Source organism: Heterodontus francisci, chromosome 2 (assembly GCF_036365525.1).
Source record: "Heterodontus francisci isolate sHetFra1 chromosome 2, sHetFra1.hap1, whole genome shotgun sequence".
NCBI classification, from domain to species: Eukaryota; Metazoa; Chordata; class Chondrichthyes; order Heterodontiformes; family Heterodontidae; genus Heterodontus; species Heterodontus francisci.
The window spans coordinates 69,755,611-69,769,708 of NC_090372.1; the positions used below are offsets into that span (position 1 = coordinate 69,755,611).

A 14,098-nucleotide genomic window follows, 5' to 3' on the forward strand; every position below is an offset into this window, starting at 1 on the left:
CTCAAGGCCGAAAATGACAACAGCTGGAAGCCCAGGAGAACCAAATACAGGCTCTGGAGTGTCACCCAGTCCCTAATGCTTGCAAGCAGATTCAAAAGAATTGCTTTCAATGTATTTCAGTGTCATCAAGATAGAATTTGAATGCTTAATAGATCATTTGGATGCTTCATCACCTCAGATTATATGAACAATTGAATCAAAAAGTTAACAAAGGCCCCAATATTTAGTGGGATGGGGTTTTGGAGCAAAAGAGAGGAGTTATGTTTGGTAAACCCAGAAGTCCAGGTTCCCTGGACTTTGTAGAGTTCACACTGAGGGCAGCCTAATTGACGGCTTAGCTGCCTATCAAGTGGGCAACACTCCAGAGAAGACCGCAGTCAAGGATCAGGTAAGTTTCATGGTGGTTGGGGATAGAGATCTGTGCGTAGTTGGGTGGGTGGTTGTGGTAGAGTGTGGTTGGGGGGGGATCAGGCAAGATAGCGGGATGTGGGAATTCAGGGGCTGTTGGGAGAGATCAGAGGGTCAGAAATCAGGGGTTGGTGATAATGGCAAGGGCTCAGAGATTGTGGGGGGTTGGTGACTGCCGGGGGAAATGCAAAGTGTGAATGTGGGGGTGAAGGGGGTGTTTACAGACAAACTTGTTGGGCCTCGAGGAAACACTTCTGCTCTTCCATATCCACAATCTGTGCTGTAAAGGCACTTAAGTTGGATCCAGCTCTTCTCACCCCCTTTTAACTTCTGGCTTTCACAAAGCCCAGGAAACACAGCGACATGGGCTAAAAATAGAATCCTTGTAAAAATAGAAGCATGCACCCTCCTTAAAAGGTTTCAATGACCGACCTCCTTCCTGAGAGCGGGTTGAGTGCCTGCCCCTCATTCCACCTCCAGAGATGAGTGGATTTGAAGTGGGTTGGGCTCCTGTTTCATATTTTTAACATCCTGCCTGACTCAAACCTACATACATACAAACATACGAATTAGGAGCAGGAATAGGCCACTCAGCCCTTCGAGCCTGCTCCTCCATTGAAAAAGTTCATGGCTGAACTGATTTCTCCACATTACCACCTACCGCCAATAACCTTTTAACCCTTGCTTATCAAGAATCTATCTACCTCTGCCTTAAACATATTCAAAGACTCTGCTTCCACCGCATTTTGAGGAAGAGAGTTCCAAAGACTCACGACCCTCTCAGAGAAAACATTTCGGCTCATCTCTATCTTAAATGGGCAACCCCGTATTTTTAAACAGTGACCCCTAGTTCTAGATTCTCCCACAAGAGAAAACATCCTTTCCACATCCATCCTGTCAAGACCTCTCAGGATCTTACATGTTTCAATCAAATCCCATATTACTCTTCTAAATTCCAGCAGATACGAACCTAGTCTGTCCAATCTTTCCTCATAAGATAGCCTGCCCATTCCAGGTATCAGTCTAGTAAACCTTCTTTGAACTGTTTCCAATGCATTTACATCCTTCCATAAATAAGGAGACCAATACTGTACACATTACTCCAGATGTAGTCTCACCAATGCCCTGTATAACTGAAGCATGACCTCCCTACTTTTGTATTCAATTCCTCTTGTGATAAACGATAACATTCTATTAGCTTTCCTCATTATGTGCTGTACCTACATACTGACCTTTTGCGATTCATGCACGAGAACATCCAGATCCCTCTGCATCTCAGAGCTCCACAATCTCTTACCATTTAGATAATATGCTTCTTTGTTATTCTTCCTGCCAAAATGGACCACCTTGCATTTTCTCACATTATACTCCATCTGCCAGATTTACGTCCACTCACTTAACCTATCTTTATCCCTTTGTAGCCTCCTTATGTCCTCTTCACAAGTTACTTTCCTACCTATCTTTGTGTCATCAGCAAATTTAGCAACCATATCTTCGGTCCCTTCATCCAAGTCATTTATATAAATTGTAAAAAGTCGAGGCCCCAGCACAGATCCCTGTGGCACACCACTCATTACATCTTGCCAACCAGAAAATTACCCATTTATGCCTACTCTCTGTTTCCTGTTAGCTAGCCAATCTTCTATCCATGCCAATATGCCATCCCCTACACCATGAGCTTTTATTTTTTGCAATAACCTTTGATGTGGCACCTTATCAAATGCCTTCTGGAAATATAAGTACAATACATCCACCAGTTCCCCTTCATCCACAGCACATGTAACTCCCTCAAAGAACTCTGATAAATTGGTTAAACATGATTTCCCTTTCACAAAACCATGTTGACTCTGCCTGATTACCTTGAATTTTTCTAAGTGCCCTGCTATAACGTCTTTAATAATAGCTTCTTACATTTTCCCTAAGACTGATGTTAAGCTAACCGGCCTGTAGTTTCCTGCTTTCTGTCTCCCTCCCTTTTTTAATAAAGGAGTTACATTTGCTATTTTCCAGTCTAGTGGAACCTTCCCTGAATCTAGGGAATTTTGGAAAATTAAAACTATCTCACTAGCCACTTCTTTTAAGACCCTAGGAGGATGTTCATCAGGACCCGGGGATTTGTCATCCCGCAGCAACAATTTGTTCAACAATTTGCACCACTTCCCTGGTGATGATAATTTTCTTGACTTCCTCCCTCCCTTCCATTTCCTGACTTACAGCTAATTCTTGGATGTTACTTGTATCCTCTTTAGTGAAGAGTGAGGCAAAATACCTGTTCAATTCATCTGCCATCTCCTTATTATCCATTATTAATTCCCCAGACTCACTTTCTATAGGACCAACGCTCACTTTGTTAACTCTTTTTGTTTTTAAATATCTATAGAAACTCTTACTATCTGTCTTTATATTTCTAGCTAGCTTTCTCTTGTACTCTAATTTTACCTTCCTTATCAATCTTTTAGTCAATCTTTATTGTTTTTTATATTCTGTCCAATCTTCTGACATGCCACCCATCTTTGTGCAATTATGTTTTTTCTTTAAGTTTGATACTATCTTTAACTGTTTTAGTTAACCACGGATGGCGCGTCTCACCCTTGGAATTTTTCTTTCTCATTGGAATGCATCCATTCTGTGTATCCTGAAATATCCCCTTAAATGTCTGCCACTGCATCTCTATTGACCTATCCCTTAACCTAATTTGCCAGTTTACTATAGCTAGCTCTGCTTTCATGCCCTCATAATCGCCCTTATTTAAGTTTAAAATACTGGTCATGGATCCACTCTTCTCTCCCTCAAACTGAATGTAAAATTCATTCATATATGATTGCTACTACCTTGGAGCACCTTAACTATGAGGTCATTAATTAATCCTATCTCATTGCACAATATCAGGTCTAGTATAGCCTGCTCTCTGGTTGGCTCCAGAACGTACTGTTCCAAGCAATTATCCCAAAAACATTCTATGTACTCCTCATTTAGGCTACCTCTGTCCATCTGAAGATGGTGCATGACCGACATGCCGGGGCAGAACTATCTCAGCTACATGTAGGACAAAAGGTCATTGTCATACACCCAACAATGAGAAGATGGTTACCCGCAGAGGTATCCAAAGTATGCAGTGAGCCTCGGTCCTACGAGATTACATCTAGCAGAGCGGTGTTGAGAAGGAACTGAAGCCAACTAAGAGAAGTGTGAAATACTCCAATTGCGCACAGCAGACTTGAAAGAACACATTCTGACGATGAGGGTGTGATAGAACAACAGGACAACAACCAACACATTGACAACATGCCTGTAAACCCAAAACAGCCAAGAGTGAAATCCACATCCCCAGGTCTGGAAGAGTTGTCAAACCACCGAAATAATATATGGAATCTTAAGCTTCTATACCTGTAAATTTTATAACCTATATCCCATATAATTAGTTTTGATGTTATCTAATTTTATGTGTTTCTTACTTGTAGCATACGAGACTTACCTTTGGAAACAAACGGGATGTTGTATGATTGCCGTTAAGAGTGATGTCCCTTTAAGATCTTTGTATACTAATGAGCTAAGTACCAGAATGCAGTCATGTGACTACAAGCCAGAGTCACTCTGCAACTGTAACACTCAGAGTAAGGTTCTGTAAATTGTTTGCTTTGTACTGTATATCATAGTTTAGCTGTAATAAACTTATTTCAGACCTTCAGCCAACCAGACTCCATGCATCTCATTTATGTTGCATCAGACAACATAAAGAACTCATTACTAAAACCACATGCTTTTGGGGGTTAAAATTACTCCCAAAGTCTGTGAGGTGTTGATCATTGATAGGAAGGTGTGCCAATTGAATTATCTTCCAGAACCTGTGCGAGATCAAAGCAGTACCTTTACATTGTACTATTACAAAGCTGTTATACTCCAACACAGTAATAATTTAAGCAGTGACATGCACATATGTAACTCTTTCTTAATAGCTTGGTTAAAGCTGCTTTTTTAAATTAGGATGTTTTTTCTTCTGTAAAAGTCTATTATATTTGACCTTTTATTGTCCATTAACTATTATTTAACACAGCGCATATTGATACCATTGGCGCACATGCATATGATGTCGCTCAGTCAGTCAAGTCCAGCCTGAGTGTTAGTGCTGTGCTATGTTGAAGTAATATACATTGTGGAGTTCTGCACTTAGCCATTTAGAGAAATGCAGTAGAGAACTTCAATGCGGTACCATGAGTCTACAGCCTGATTGCATCAAATTACACTCCTTTATTAAATTTCTACACCAGTGATTGCACTTCAAAAGTACTTAACTGACTGTAAAATACTTTGGGACCTCCTGAGGCTGTGAAAGGTGCTATATAAATGCAAGTTCTTTTCTGTACAGGTGTAATAAACACAGCCCACCTAACACTTTGTCTGGAATGTTTAATTTAATTCACCACTACCAAGAGAGATTGTAGTGGTACTCTGGGGCTCATCTATTACAATTCTGTGATGGAATTCAGTTGTATTGTAACCCTGGCACTTACCAATGCCTTCCAGGGAGATGCTGAGGAACCTATTGTGTGCAGAGTGAGAATAAAATAAATGCTGCGTTTTCTCACTCTGAACACAGAAGGATCCTCAGTATCTCTCTGAAAGGTGTTGGTAAACGCTAGGATTATAATTAACATCACACAGAATTGTAATGCAAGAGCCCCAGAGCTGGGACCCGTCTACAGTCCTGGATAGTAGTGCGGAATTAAATTACACATTCCAGACAAAATGTTGGATAATTATTGTAGGTGGATAAAATACATACAGTTGGGGAAATTTTGATAATAGAAAATTATGGGGATTACGCTTACAATTTCCTGGTATGTACTCTTGGTGGGCGATGCTCCAGTGGGAGTACACATTTGGAAAATCATTCCCACTATTCCAAAAATAACCTAATTGATGATCGACACAAGATTAGAACAATTTGTTTGAATTAATCAAATATTTTGATATGGCTGCCTATCTAATTTTGCTCTTATCTTATGCCCTTGATGTACGACAGTTTTTATCTCAAAATTGGACCTGGACAACTGAGGAATCAAATCTTATCCTCTAGTTTAAAATTGTCACCCCAGCATTCCCAATACTTTCAATGCTCCAATTAAAATAAACCTTATACAAGTGAATCACAGACTTCTTTAACTCTTGATCCATTTCTACCTTACCTGTCATGGCTTTCATCAATGTGTGGATGCAGGTGGTTTTACCAGCTCCACTAGGTCCCAAAGTCATCATTCCATGCCTGACCCTTTGTGTCTCAAACAGCTGAATAACTTTGAGTTTCCAAGGAGGATGACTGACAAGCCCTGCTTCTTCAACCTAAATAAAATTAAATATGTTCTCAGAGTATTGTAAATTTACAACAGTAATTAAATTACTGTTTTCATTTTTATTTTACTGTTCAGCAATTCAACAGTAAAAAGATCATAGTCAGTGTACAGTCATACTTCTGCAAAGGTCCATAATGTGAAGTTAACATAAAATTGCAGCTAAACAGACTAATAAATACACTTAACACATACACAACAAAAATAAAATCCATGACTAAGACAAGGGCCAATATTATAAAGTTGCGATGCACCAAAATTCTCAACTTTATGTCAATTGGCATGCACAGAACATTTCTCTCTGTTCTTTCTCATTCCAACCAGTGCATTCCTATCAGCTCTAACTCCATTGTGATGTTTAAAAGATAATACCCTCTCCCAACTTCAGTCCTGGCCACTGCTGCTAGTGTTAAATCTTCTTCTCTCTTTTTCTGTACCGCTGAACAATCTCCAAACATAAGTTCACAGTGCAAGCTTTGAATAAAGTTATGATTCAGGATAGAAAGTTGTCATTTATTGCTTCTTTATAAAGAAAAGGAAGACTCGCATTTATTTAGTGCTTTTCATGATCACCGGACGTCTCAAAGTGCTTTTTAGTCAATGAAGTGCTTTTTGAAGTTGTAATATAGGAAAGGCAGTAGCCAATTTGTGCACAGCAAGCTCCCACAAGCAGCAATGTGATATTAACCAGTTAATCTGTTTTTGGGATGTTGATTGAGGGATGAATATTGCCGAGGACACCAGGGGTAATTTCACTGATATTTTTTGAAAATAGTGCCATGGGATCTTTTACCATCACCTGAGAGAGCAGACATGGGGCTGGATTTTATAAGCTTTTATAAGCCACCACGATCTCAAGACCGGCGGCTCATTTAAATAGCCGGAGCAGGCCACAACCCCCACCCCACCAACCCCACGATCATGTGGAGGGGGCAGTCTGTCTGTCGCCAGCAATGGTGTCAGCTGTCTGTGCGCAGGCGCTGACACTATTGTTAAAGGGCTGTCGGCCCTACTGGCTTATTTAAATACTTAAAGATAGAAGGAATAAAACTAAATGAATACATTTATTTTGCCCCTGTCCCACCACCACCCCCAATAAAAATTAAATTAATTATCTGCCCTTCCCCCCAAAAATACTTACCTTCACCATCTGACCTTCCCCAATAAACAGCACAAAGTTTAAACTACAAACATTCCCACCATCCCCATCACCCATGATGTTAATTTGACCTCATCTTCCAGCCCCAACCCCCACCCCCCCAGCACTGATAAACCTACCTCCACCCCGCTCCCCATAAGTGTTGCGCCTCGATTCCTCGGACGGGGATCCAAAGGCACGGGAGTGCCAGCCGCGGGGCCGAAGATTGTGTCAGGCCATTAAGAGGCGACGTAAATATATTTAATTTAAATATTAAAACTGTGGCCCCCGTCACCCAGCGGCGGGGAGGCAGCCACAGTGCCTCGCTCCCGCCGGGAGGATCAGGCCGGGCCCTGCTGGCGTCGAGGTCCGTGGCAGGCCTCACCCGGGGCCATCTTCAGGGCCTCCCTACCATGGATCTCTACGTCGAGGGCTCCATAAAATCCAGCCCAGGGTCTTGGTTTAACATTTCATCTGAAAGACAGCAGTTCCAACCGTGCAGCACTCCCTCATTACAGCACAGGGATTTTTGCGGTCAAGTCCTGCATTTGGACTTGAACACAGAACCTCATGGGCTGGATTTTCGCAGGCCGCCGCCAGCATTGGCAGCAGGTGGCAAATATGTGGCTGGCATGCAGTGGCTCATTTGCATTGGTGCGGCGCACACACCCCCAAATCATGCGGAGGGGACGGGCCAAATGACATCACGAACGGTGTCAGGTGACAAACGGTCAGGTGCTGGTGCCATATTTAAAGGGCAGCCAGCCCTGCATCAGTTACAATGCTGAATTTTCAGACTTCTCTGTGAAGATTTAAACTGCAGATTAAAGGCAACCATCAACAGGAACATCCCTGCTGTCTACAGAGATGTCAGATATGAGATCCAGGGTGGCCCCATGGTTCAGCGATGCCTCCCTTCTCACTCTCCTCCAGGCTGTGCAGGGAAGGCGGGAGGCCCTTTTCCCCAGCGATGGCAAGAAAAGGCCCTCCCGCCTGACCAAGCGAGCCTGGGTGGAGATTGCAGAAGAGGTAAGCTGGCGTGGGGTAACCCGCCACAACTGGAACAAGAGAATGAACGATTTCATTCACTCAGCAAAGGTAAGTGGTACTTTTTTTTGGGGCCCCATCTGTGTGATAGCCCACACTGAGTGGCACATGGGTGCCACTGCCGTGTCAAACACAGGGAGGCTGGGTGGGGAGGATTGATGCCGCATGGGTGTCTGCATGTGTGAAAGACTCAATCCCTCATGTGCACCCTAGAGCATGGCACTGTCATGACAGGCTGAGTCCGTCTGACACACATACTGTCACCCACCTTTTGTTATAGTGCTCCTGTACAAAGCGCCATGTAGTTGCATGTCAATGTTTAACATCTGCATCCTTGATGTTCCAGGCAAAGAGAGCACATAATGCGAGGGAGTTCCCCAAGACTGGACAGGGGTGCCGGACCTCCGACCACTGACCCAGGCTGAGGAGGAGGCCCTCGAACTTCGTGGCGGTCATGTAGGATGGCCAATTTCAGAAGTGGAGCTTGGTTTCCTTGGTGAACGTTCATCTCTTTGACAAATGCAATGATTATTCCAAACATTTCCTTTGTCAACCCAATGCTGTCATCTTACTGATATGTACACCAGTGAATCTAAAACTGTGCTCTTCACATTGTATCTTGCAGGGCGACGCTCTGAGGCGGCACCGGAGGCCCTGGAGAGTGCTGGCATCTCTGAGGAAAAGATGACCTTAGACGATGCAGTGTCCCATGACACTCTCGCACCTTCCACCAGCACAGAGACACTCACCTCGGTGGGAATGCGTTCGGCTTTAGAATCTGGGTCACAAGCTGGTGTGAGCACCACACACGCGCCCGAGCAGCTCGCTGAGGCTGAGACAGGCGAGGCCTCTGACAGTCGGAGGACTGTGGGCGGCTGGGTCTATGCTGAGCCCAAGGTTGATAATGATCCTCTGGTGTCGACAACACAGGGCATGCTGGAGTTGCAGGGACAGGTAAGGCAACATCTGGCGAAAATGCCACAGGTCATGCACAGCCATTAACGGACGATCGGGAAGTCCATCCAGGCCATGACAACTGCCATGTCCCGGGCAAATGAACACATGGTTCCTCCATGGAGAGGATGGCAACCCTCATGGAGAGTCACATCCCACAGATGTGCGCTGACCTGCAAACCATCGTCTCGGCAGCGGCTAGGCGAGAGAGGAACCAGGGGCCTGGACACTGTCTCTGCTCCTGGTCCTTTTCAGGAGAGCAGCGAGGTTCCCTCGAGCCTTGAAAAGGAGGAGAGCCAGTCGTCCATATGTGGGGTCTCCCCCCAGGGCGATTCCAATGTGGACACTGGTCCCTCAGCCCCTCCACCGGTGTCCAGCTTCAGCAGCCACAACGTCTGAGGAGACCCCTGCATTGGTGCAGGAGCCCCTCAGGCAGCCGGGCCATCCAGGCCTCATGCGCCCAGAGGACGACCGCCCGAGTCATCCAAAGCCAAAGGGTGACCTGATCAGCAGCCTGCCTCCAATCAAGGTGCTAGTGCAAAGGTTGCACAGAGAAAGACCACCCGCAAACGGCTATAAAAGGCGCAATGACACATACGGTTTATCACAGGTATAACGTCTATGTTGTGTTAACTTATCATTAAATGTGTTCATCTAACAGGTGTCTCCTTTCTACTGTGTTAATGACACATGCCAGCATGTCCTCCCATGACATCATTTCCCTGGAGCAATGCCAATGTACAGAAAGACATCATCACTATGCCAGTATGCATGACGTTTTCATTGCACGGGTGCTGTCACATGGGCAATAGTTCAGTCATCTGCTGCCAGTAATAGTGGTGACACAGATGTCACAGATGCAGGAGACTGCCTACCAGATGCTTCACAGTGATGTGTGAGATGGGGAGCATATTCAGCTCCTTACGGATAGTGGAAGTGCTCAACAATAAGGTATTGCCGAGCATCCCTTGCTCTTTGCGCGCCCTCTGCCATGCCTCCATTATCTCAGTCCTCCCATGTGCTTATGTTGCTGTACTTCCTCTGTCTCCTCATTGTCCGAGCATGTCTCCGGCTCGTGTCTCTACTTTTCCTGCAAGGCCTCTCCCCACTGTATTGAAAAGTAGTGAGTAGCACATAACACAGCGACAATGTTCGCTACACTTTCTGATGAGAACTGCAGGGCACCACCTGACATGTGTAGGCATTGGAAGTACATCTTGAACATGCCCATGGCCTACTCGATGGTAGCTCATGTCAAGCCTTGGCAGGCATTGTATGTCTCCTCTGCATCGCTAGCAGTCACCGGGGTCAGGAGCCATGTCTGCAAGGGATCACCCTTCTCCCCAAGAAGCCACCTCTGGATCTGAGATGGTGCAGTGAAGAGCCTTGGCACCTGGGTGTGGCGCAACATGAATGAGTCATGGCAGCTGCCTGGAAGCAGACACACTTGTGTGAAGCGTTTACTCTGGTCACACACTAGCTGCATGCTAAGTGAATATACGCCCTTTCTATTCAGAAAAGCGGCTGATTGTCCAACTGGAGCCTTGATGGCCATATATGTGCAGTTGGTGAACCCATGCACCTGTGGGACTGCCGCAATGGCCCCAAATCGGACGGCCCTTTGGGACTGACCGTCAGGGTGTGTGCCAAGCACACATATCCAGTGGCCCTCCTGTGCAAGGCATCACTTACCTCCCTGATACAGCTGTGCACAGGTGACTGTGAGATGCCACAGAGGGCACCAGTGGGTTCCTGGAATGATGCGCAGGCACAGAAGTTAAGAACCACGGTGACTTTGAGGGCCATAGGCATAGGGTGTCCATCAAACCCCATCGTCTGCAGCTCATCATTCAGCGGGGCACAGAGATGCGTCACTGCCTCTCTGGACATCCTCAGCACCTCTAACACTGGTGATCCGACATATGCAGGTATGTCATGCGGGGCCTGTAGAGCCACTGTCTTCTCTGACTTCGAAAGTACCTTGGTGGCTTCTGCTGCTTGCTTCCATCAGCTTCCACGTGGGCTGTGCCTGCCTGTTAGTTTGGCCTCCGGCAGATGTGACTCCTCATGGCAAGTGGATCAACAGGTACAGGATGGACCAGCCCCATCTGAACGCTGCAGGTGAACCCGATGCCTTCAGTGTATCAGTGGCACCTATCAGGGCAGACAGCAATGTACATTATTGTTGCTTCAGCTGCGTTCCAGCATGATCTATATGGTATGGTATGACATTGACCATACTAGCTTGGCCTGTCAGTGGGGCAGCATGAATATTGTCATGTAACTGAAGTTGTGAGGATGCAACCATCGGCCACATGACCTTCGAGCCAAGATCACTGTTGGCCCATACCCCACACAGAAGGGGTCTTGTAGTGTTATTGCTTCCCCCTTTACCAAATAGTGTTGGCCGAGTGCAGGGATAACTCACTTCACCACCACGCCTAGCGCTCGCCTGTGCTCACCCAACCCCTTTACGGTAGAAGGGCACGGGATCCCTCCCTGATCACATGCAGAGTTAGGTCCTGGCCATCGGAGAGCCCCACACACCTCCCTAATCACATGTAGAGTTGGGTCCCATTCATTGGAGACCCCCACCCACCTCCCTTCTCCTGCTCTGAGGACTGATGTTTCGTCCCCACCAGATTTTCACAGATGTGAATGTGACAGCACGTGAGTGCCAAACGTCTGAATAAAGATTGGAACCTGCTTCCTGGATCACTGCGGCCTGCATGGTAGTTACCACTTAGCATATTGTAATGCGGGTTCCATTGCCGAATGGCAGGGCAGCCACAACAAGGCCTCGCCGCCACTGCCGCCGAGATCGGCACGGGCCCTGCTGCTGTTGGGGTCGGTGGCAGGCCTCTGTCATCCCGATCTTTATTGCTGTCCTGTCACCCTTCCTGGCGGCGGAGGGCTTTAAAATATGGCCCTATGACTCAGAAGCAAGAGTGCTAGCAACTGAGCCACAGCCTGAGGGAAACATGAGTCAGGAGGGAAATCTGAGGGAGCAAAGAGCAATGTGCACAACGTGTATTTATTTAATGCCATTATAGAATGAATGCCCAAAGGCACTTAACAGATAGGCATATGGAAAACGGATCATGAGTAGGAAGGAGGGATTAGGAGACACTCCCCCACAACTCCCACTTTTATCTTAAGATGCTACCAAACATTTCTGTTCTTACATGTGAGTATGTACAAAAGCTATTATTCTAATAGTTAAAATAATTGCATCATTGCAAAAATTGTTATTTTTAAAAATTATAACTGTGAAATAATGTGCAGCTAACCCTAGCAATGGCAACCATCCTTGGTGGTACTTTTATTTTGTTTTATTTCTCTCATTCACCCTTTCCTGCCCTTTAATCCAGCCATTTCAAAACAAATTACTGTCAGGAGCTAAAATAAAAACAAGAAATGCTGGAAATACTCAGCAGGTCTGGCAGCAACTGTGGAGAAAGAAGCAGAGTTACCATTTCAGGTCAGTGACCTTTCATCAGAACTAGCAAATATTAGAAATGTAAAAGGTTATAAGCAAATAAAGCGAGATTGGGGCAAGAGATAACAAAGGAGAAGGTGTAAATAGGACAAGGTCACAGAATAGCTGACCAGAAGGTCGTGGAGCAAAGGCAAACAATATGTTAATGGTGTCCTGAAAGACAAAGCATTAGTACAGATAGGGTGTTAATGGACTGAAAATTGAACAGCCACAAGTACAACATGAAAAAAAGTGGGAAAGCAAACTAAGATGAAATAAAATAAAACACAAAAACATTTTTTTTTAAAGGAACAAGAAAAAAAAACTGAAAATAAAAGTAAAATGGGGGGCCCTTCATGGTCTGAAATTATCAAACTCAATGTTCAGTCCGGCAGGCTGTAGTGTGCCTAATCGGTAGATGAGATGCTGTTCCTTGAGCTTGCGTTGATGTTCACTGGAACTCTGCAGCAATCCCAGGACAGATGTGAGATGTGAGCATGAGAGCAGGGGGGTGTGTTGAAATGGCAAGCAACCGGAAGCTCGGGGTCCTGCTTGCGGACTGAGCGGAGGTGTTCCGCAAAGCGATCACTCAGTCTGCGTTTTGTCTCCCCAATGCAGAGGAGGCCACATTGTGAGCAGCGAATACAGTATACTACATTGAAAGAAGTACAAGTAAATCGCTGCTTCACCTGAAAGGAATGTTTGGGGCCTGGGATAGTGAGGAGAGAGGAGGTAAATGGGCAGGTATTACACCTCCTACGATTGCAGGGGAAGGTGCCATGGGAAGGGAACCAGGTGGTGGTGGTAATGGAGGAGTGCACCAGGGTGTCACGGAGGGAATGATCCCTTCAGAATGTTGACAGGGGAAGGCAGGGGAAGATGCGTTTGGTAGTGGCATCACGCTGGAGGTGGTGGAAGTGGCGGAGGTTGATCCTTTGGATATGGAGGCTGTTGGGGTGGAAAGTGAGGACAAGGGGAACCCTGTCGCGGTTCTGGGTGGGAGGGAAGGGGTGAGGGTAGAGGTGTGGGAAATGGGCCGGACACGGTTGAGGGCCCTGTCAACCACAGTGGGGGGGAATCCTCGGTTGAGGAAAAAGGAAGACATGTCACAAGCTAATGGTTTGTTTGCAAAGTAAGTGAGATAATGGGGACGAATGTGAAGTTATCGATATGTCAGCTATTTTTTCCGGAATTAATCCTAACCTCACACACACGGGAACACCTCATAACACAGTAAAGGGAATAAAATTAAGGGAATGCCGGGGGTCTGGGTGCTGCAGGGAACCTCAGCCAGAAAGATTATGACTACAATCCACCCATCTTAACTGGAACATGGGCACATCAGCCTGGATTTTATTTGACTGGTAAAAGATGTTTTACTCCGGGGAGCCCCACGATATTATATGTGGCGGCTCATTTACATGGCCAGGTTGGACCGCCCCCCCGATGACATGGAGGGGACAGGCGTTCTGTCCCCGGCAACGGCGTCCACCACCACTGTGCAGGCACTGGTGCCATTTTTAAAGGGCTTCAAGCCCTTCCATTGTATTTGAATTTTTAAAGTTATAGACATGATAAAATTAAAGTAAAAATTTAATAAAATATTCAAGCCCCTCTACCACCCCACCAATGCCTAAAAAATGTATTAATTGTCCTCCCCCCCCCCAAAAAACTTACCTTGCGATCCCGACCTTCCCCCCCCACGAACGTTTACTAACATTTACC

At 45.7% G+C, this 14,098-nt stretch overlaps 1 protein-coding gene across 4 annotated transcripts in view; it reads right to left on the minus strand.

Annotated features, from left to right (window-relative positions):
* The window catches only part of dnah5 (dynein, axonemal, heavy chain 5), a 610,401-nt gene that overhangs the window by 295,917 nt on the left and 300,386 nt on the right, over window positions 1-14,098 (minus strand). For all 4 annotated transcript variants that reach the window (XM_068058833.1, XM_068058843.1, XM_068058824.1 and 1 more), the window contains one exon: window positions 5,595-5,748. In XM_068058833.1, the coding sequence (XP_067914934.1) occupies window positions 5,595-5,748 (154 nt within the window). The remainder of the gene's footprint in view (window positions 1-5,594; window positions 5,749-14,098) is intronic.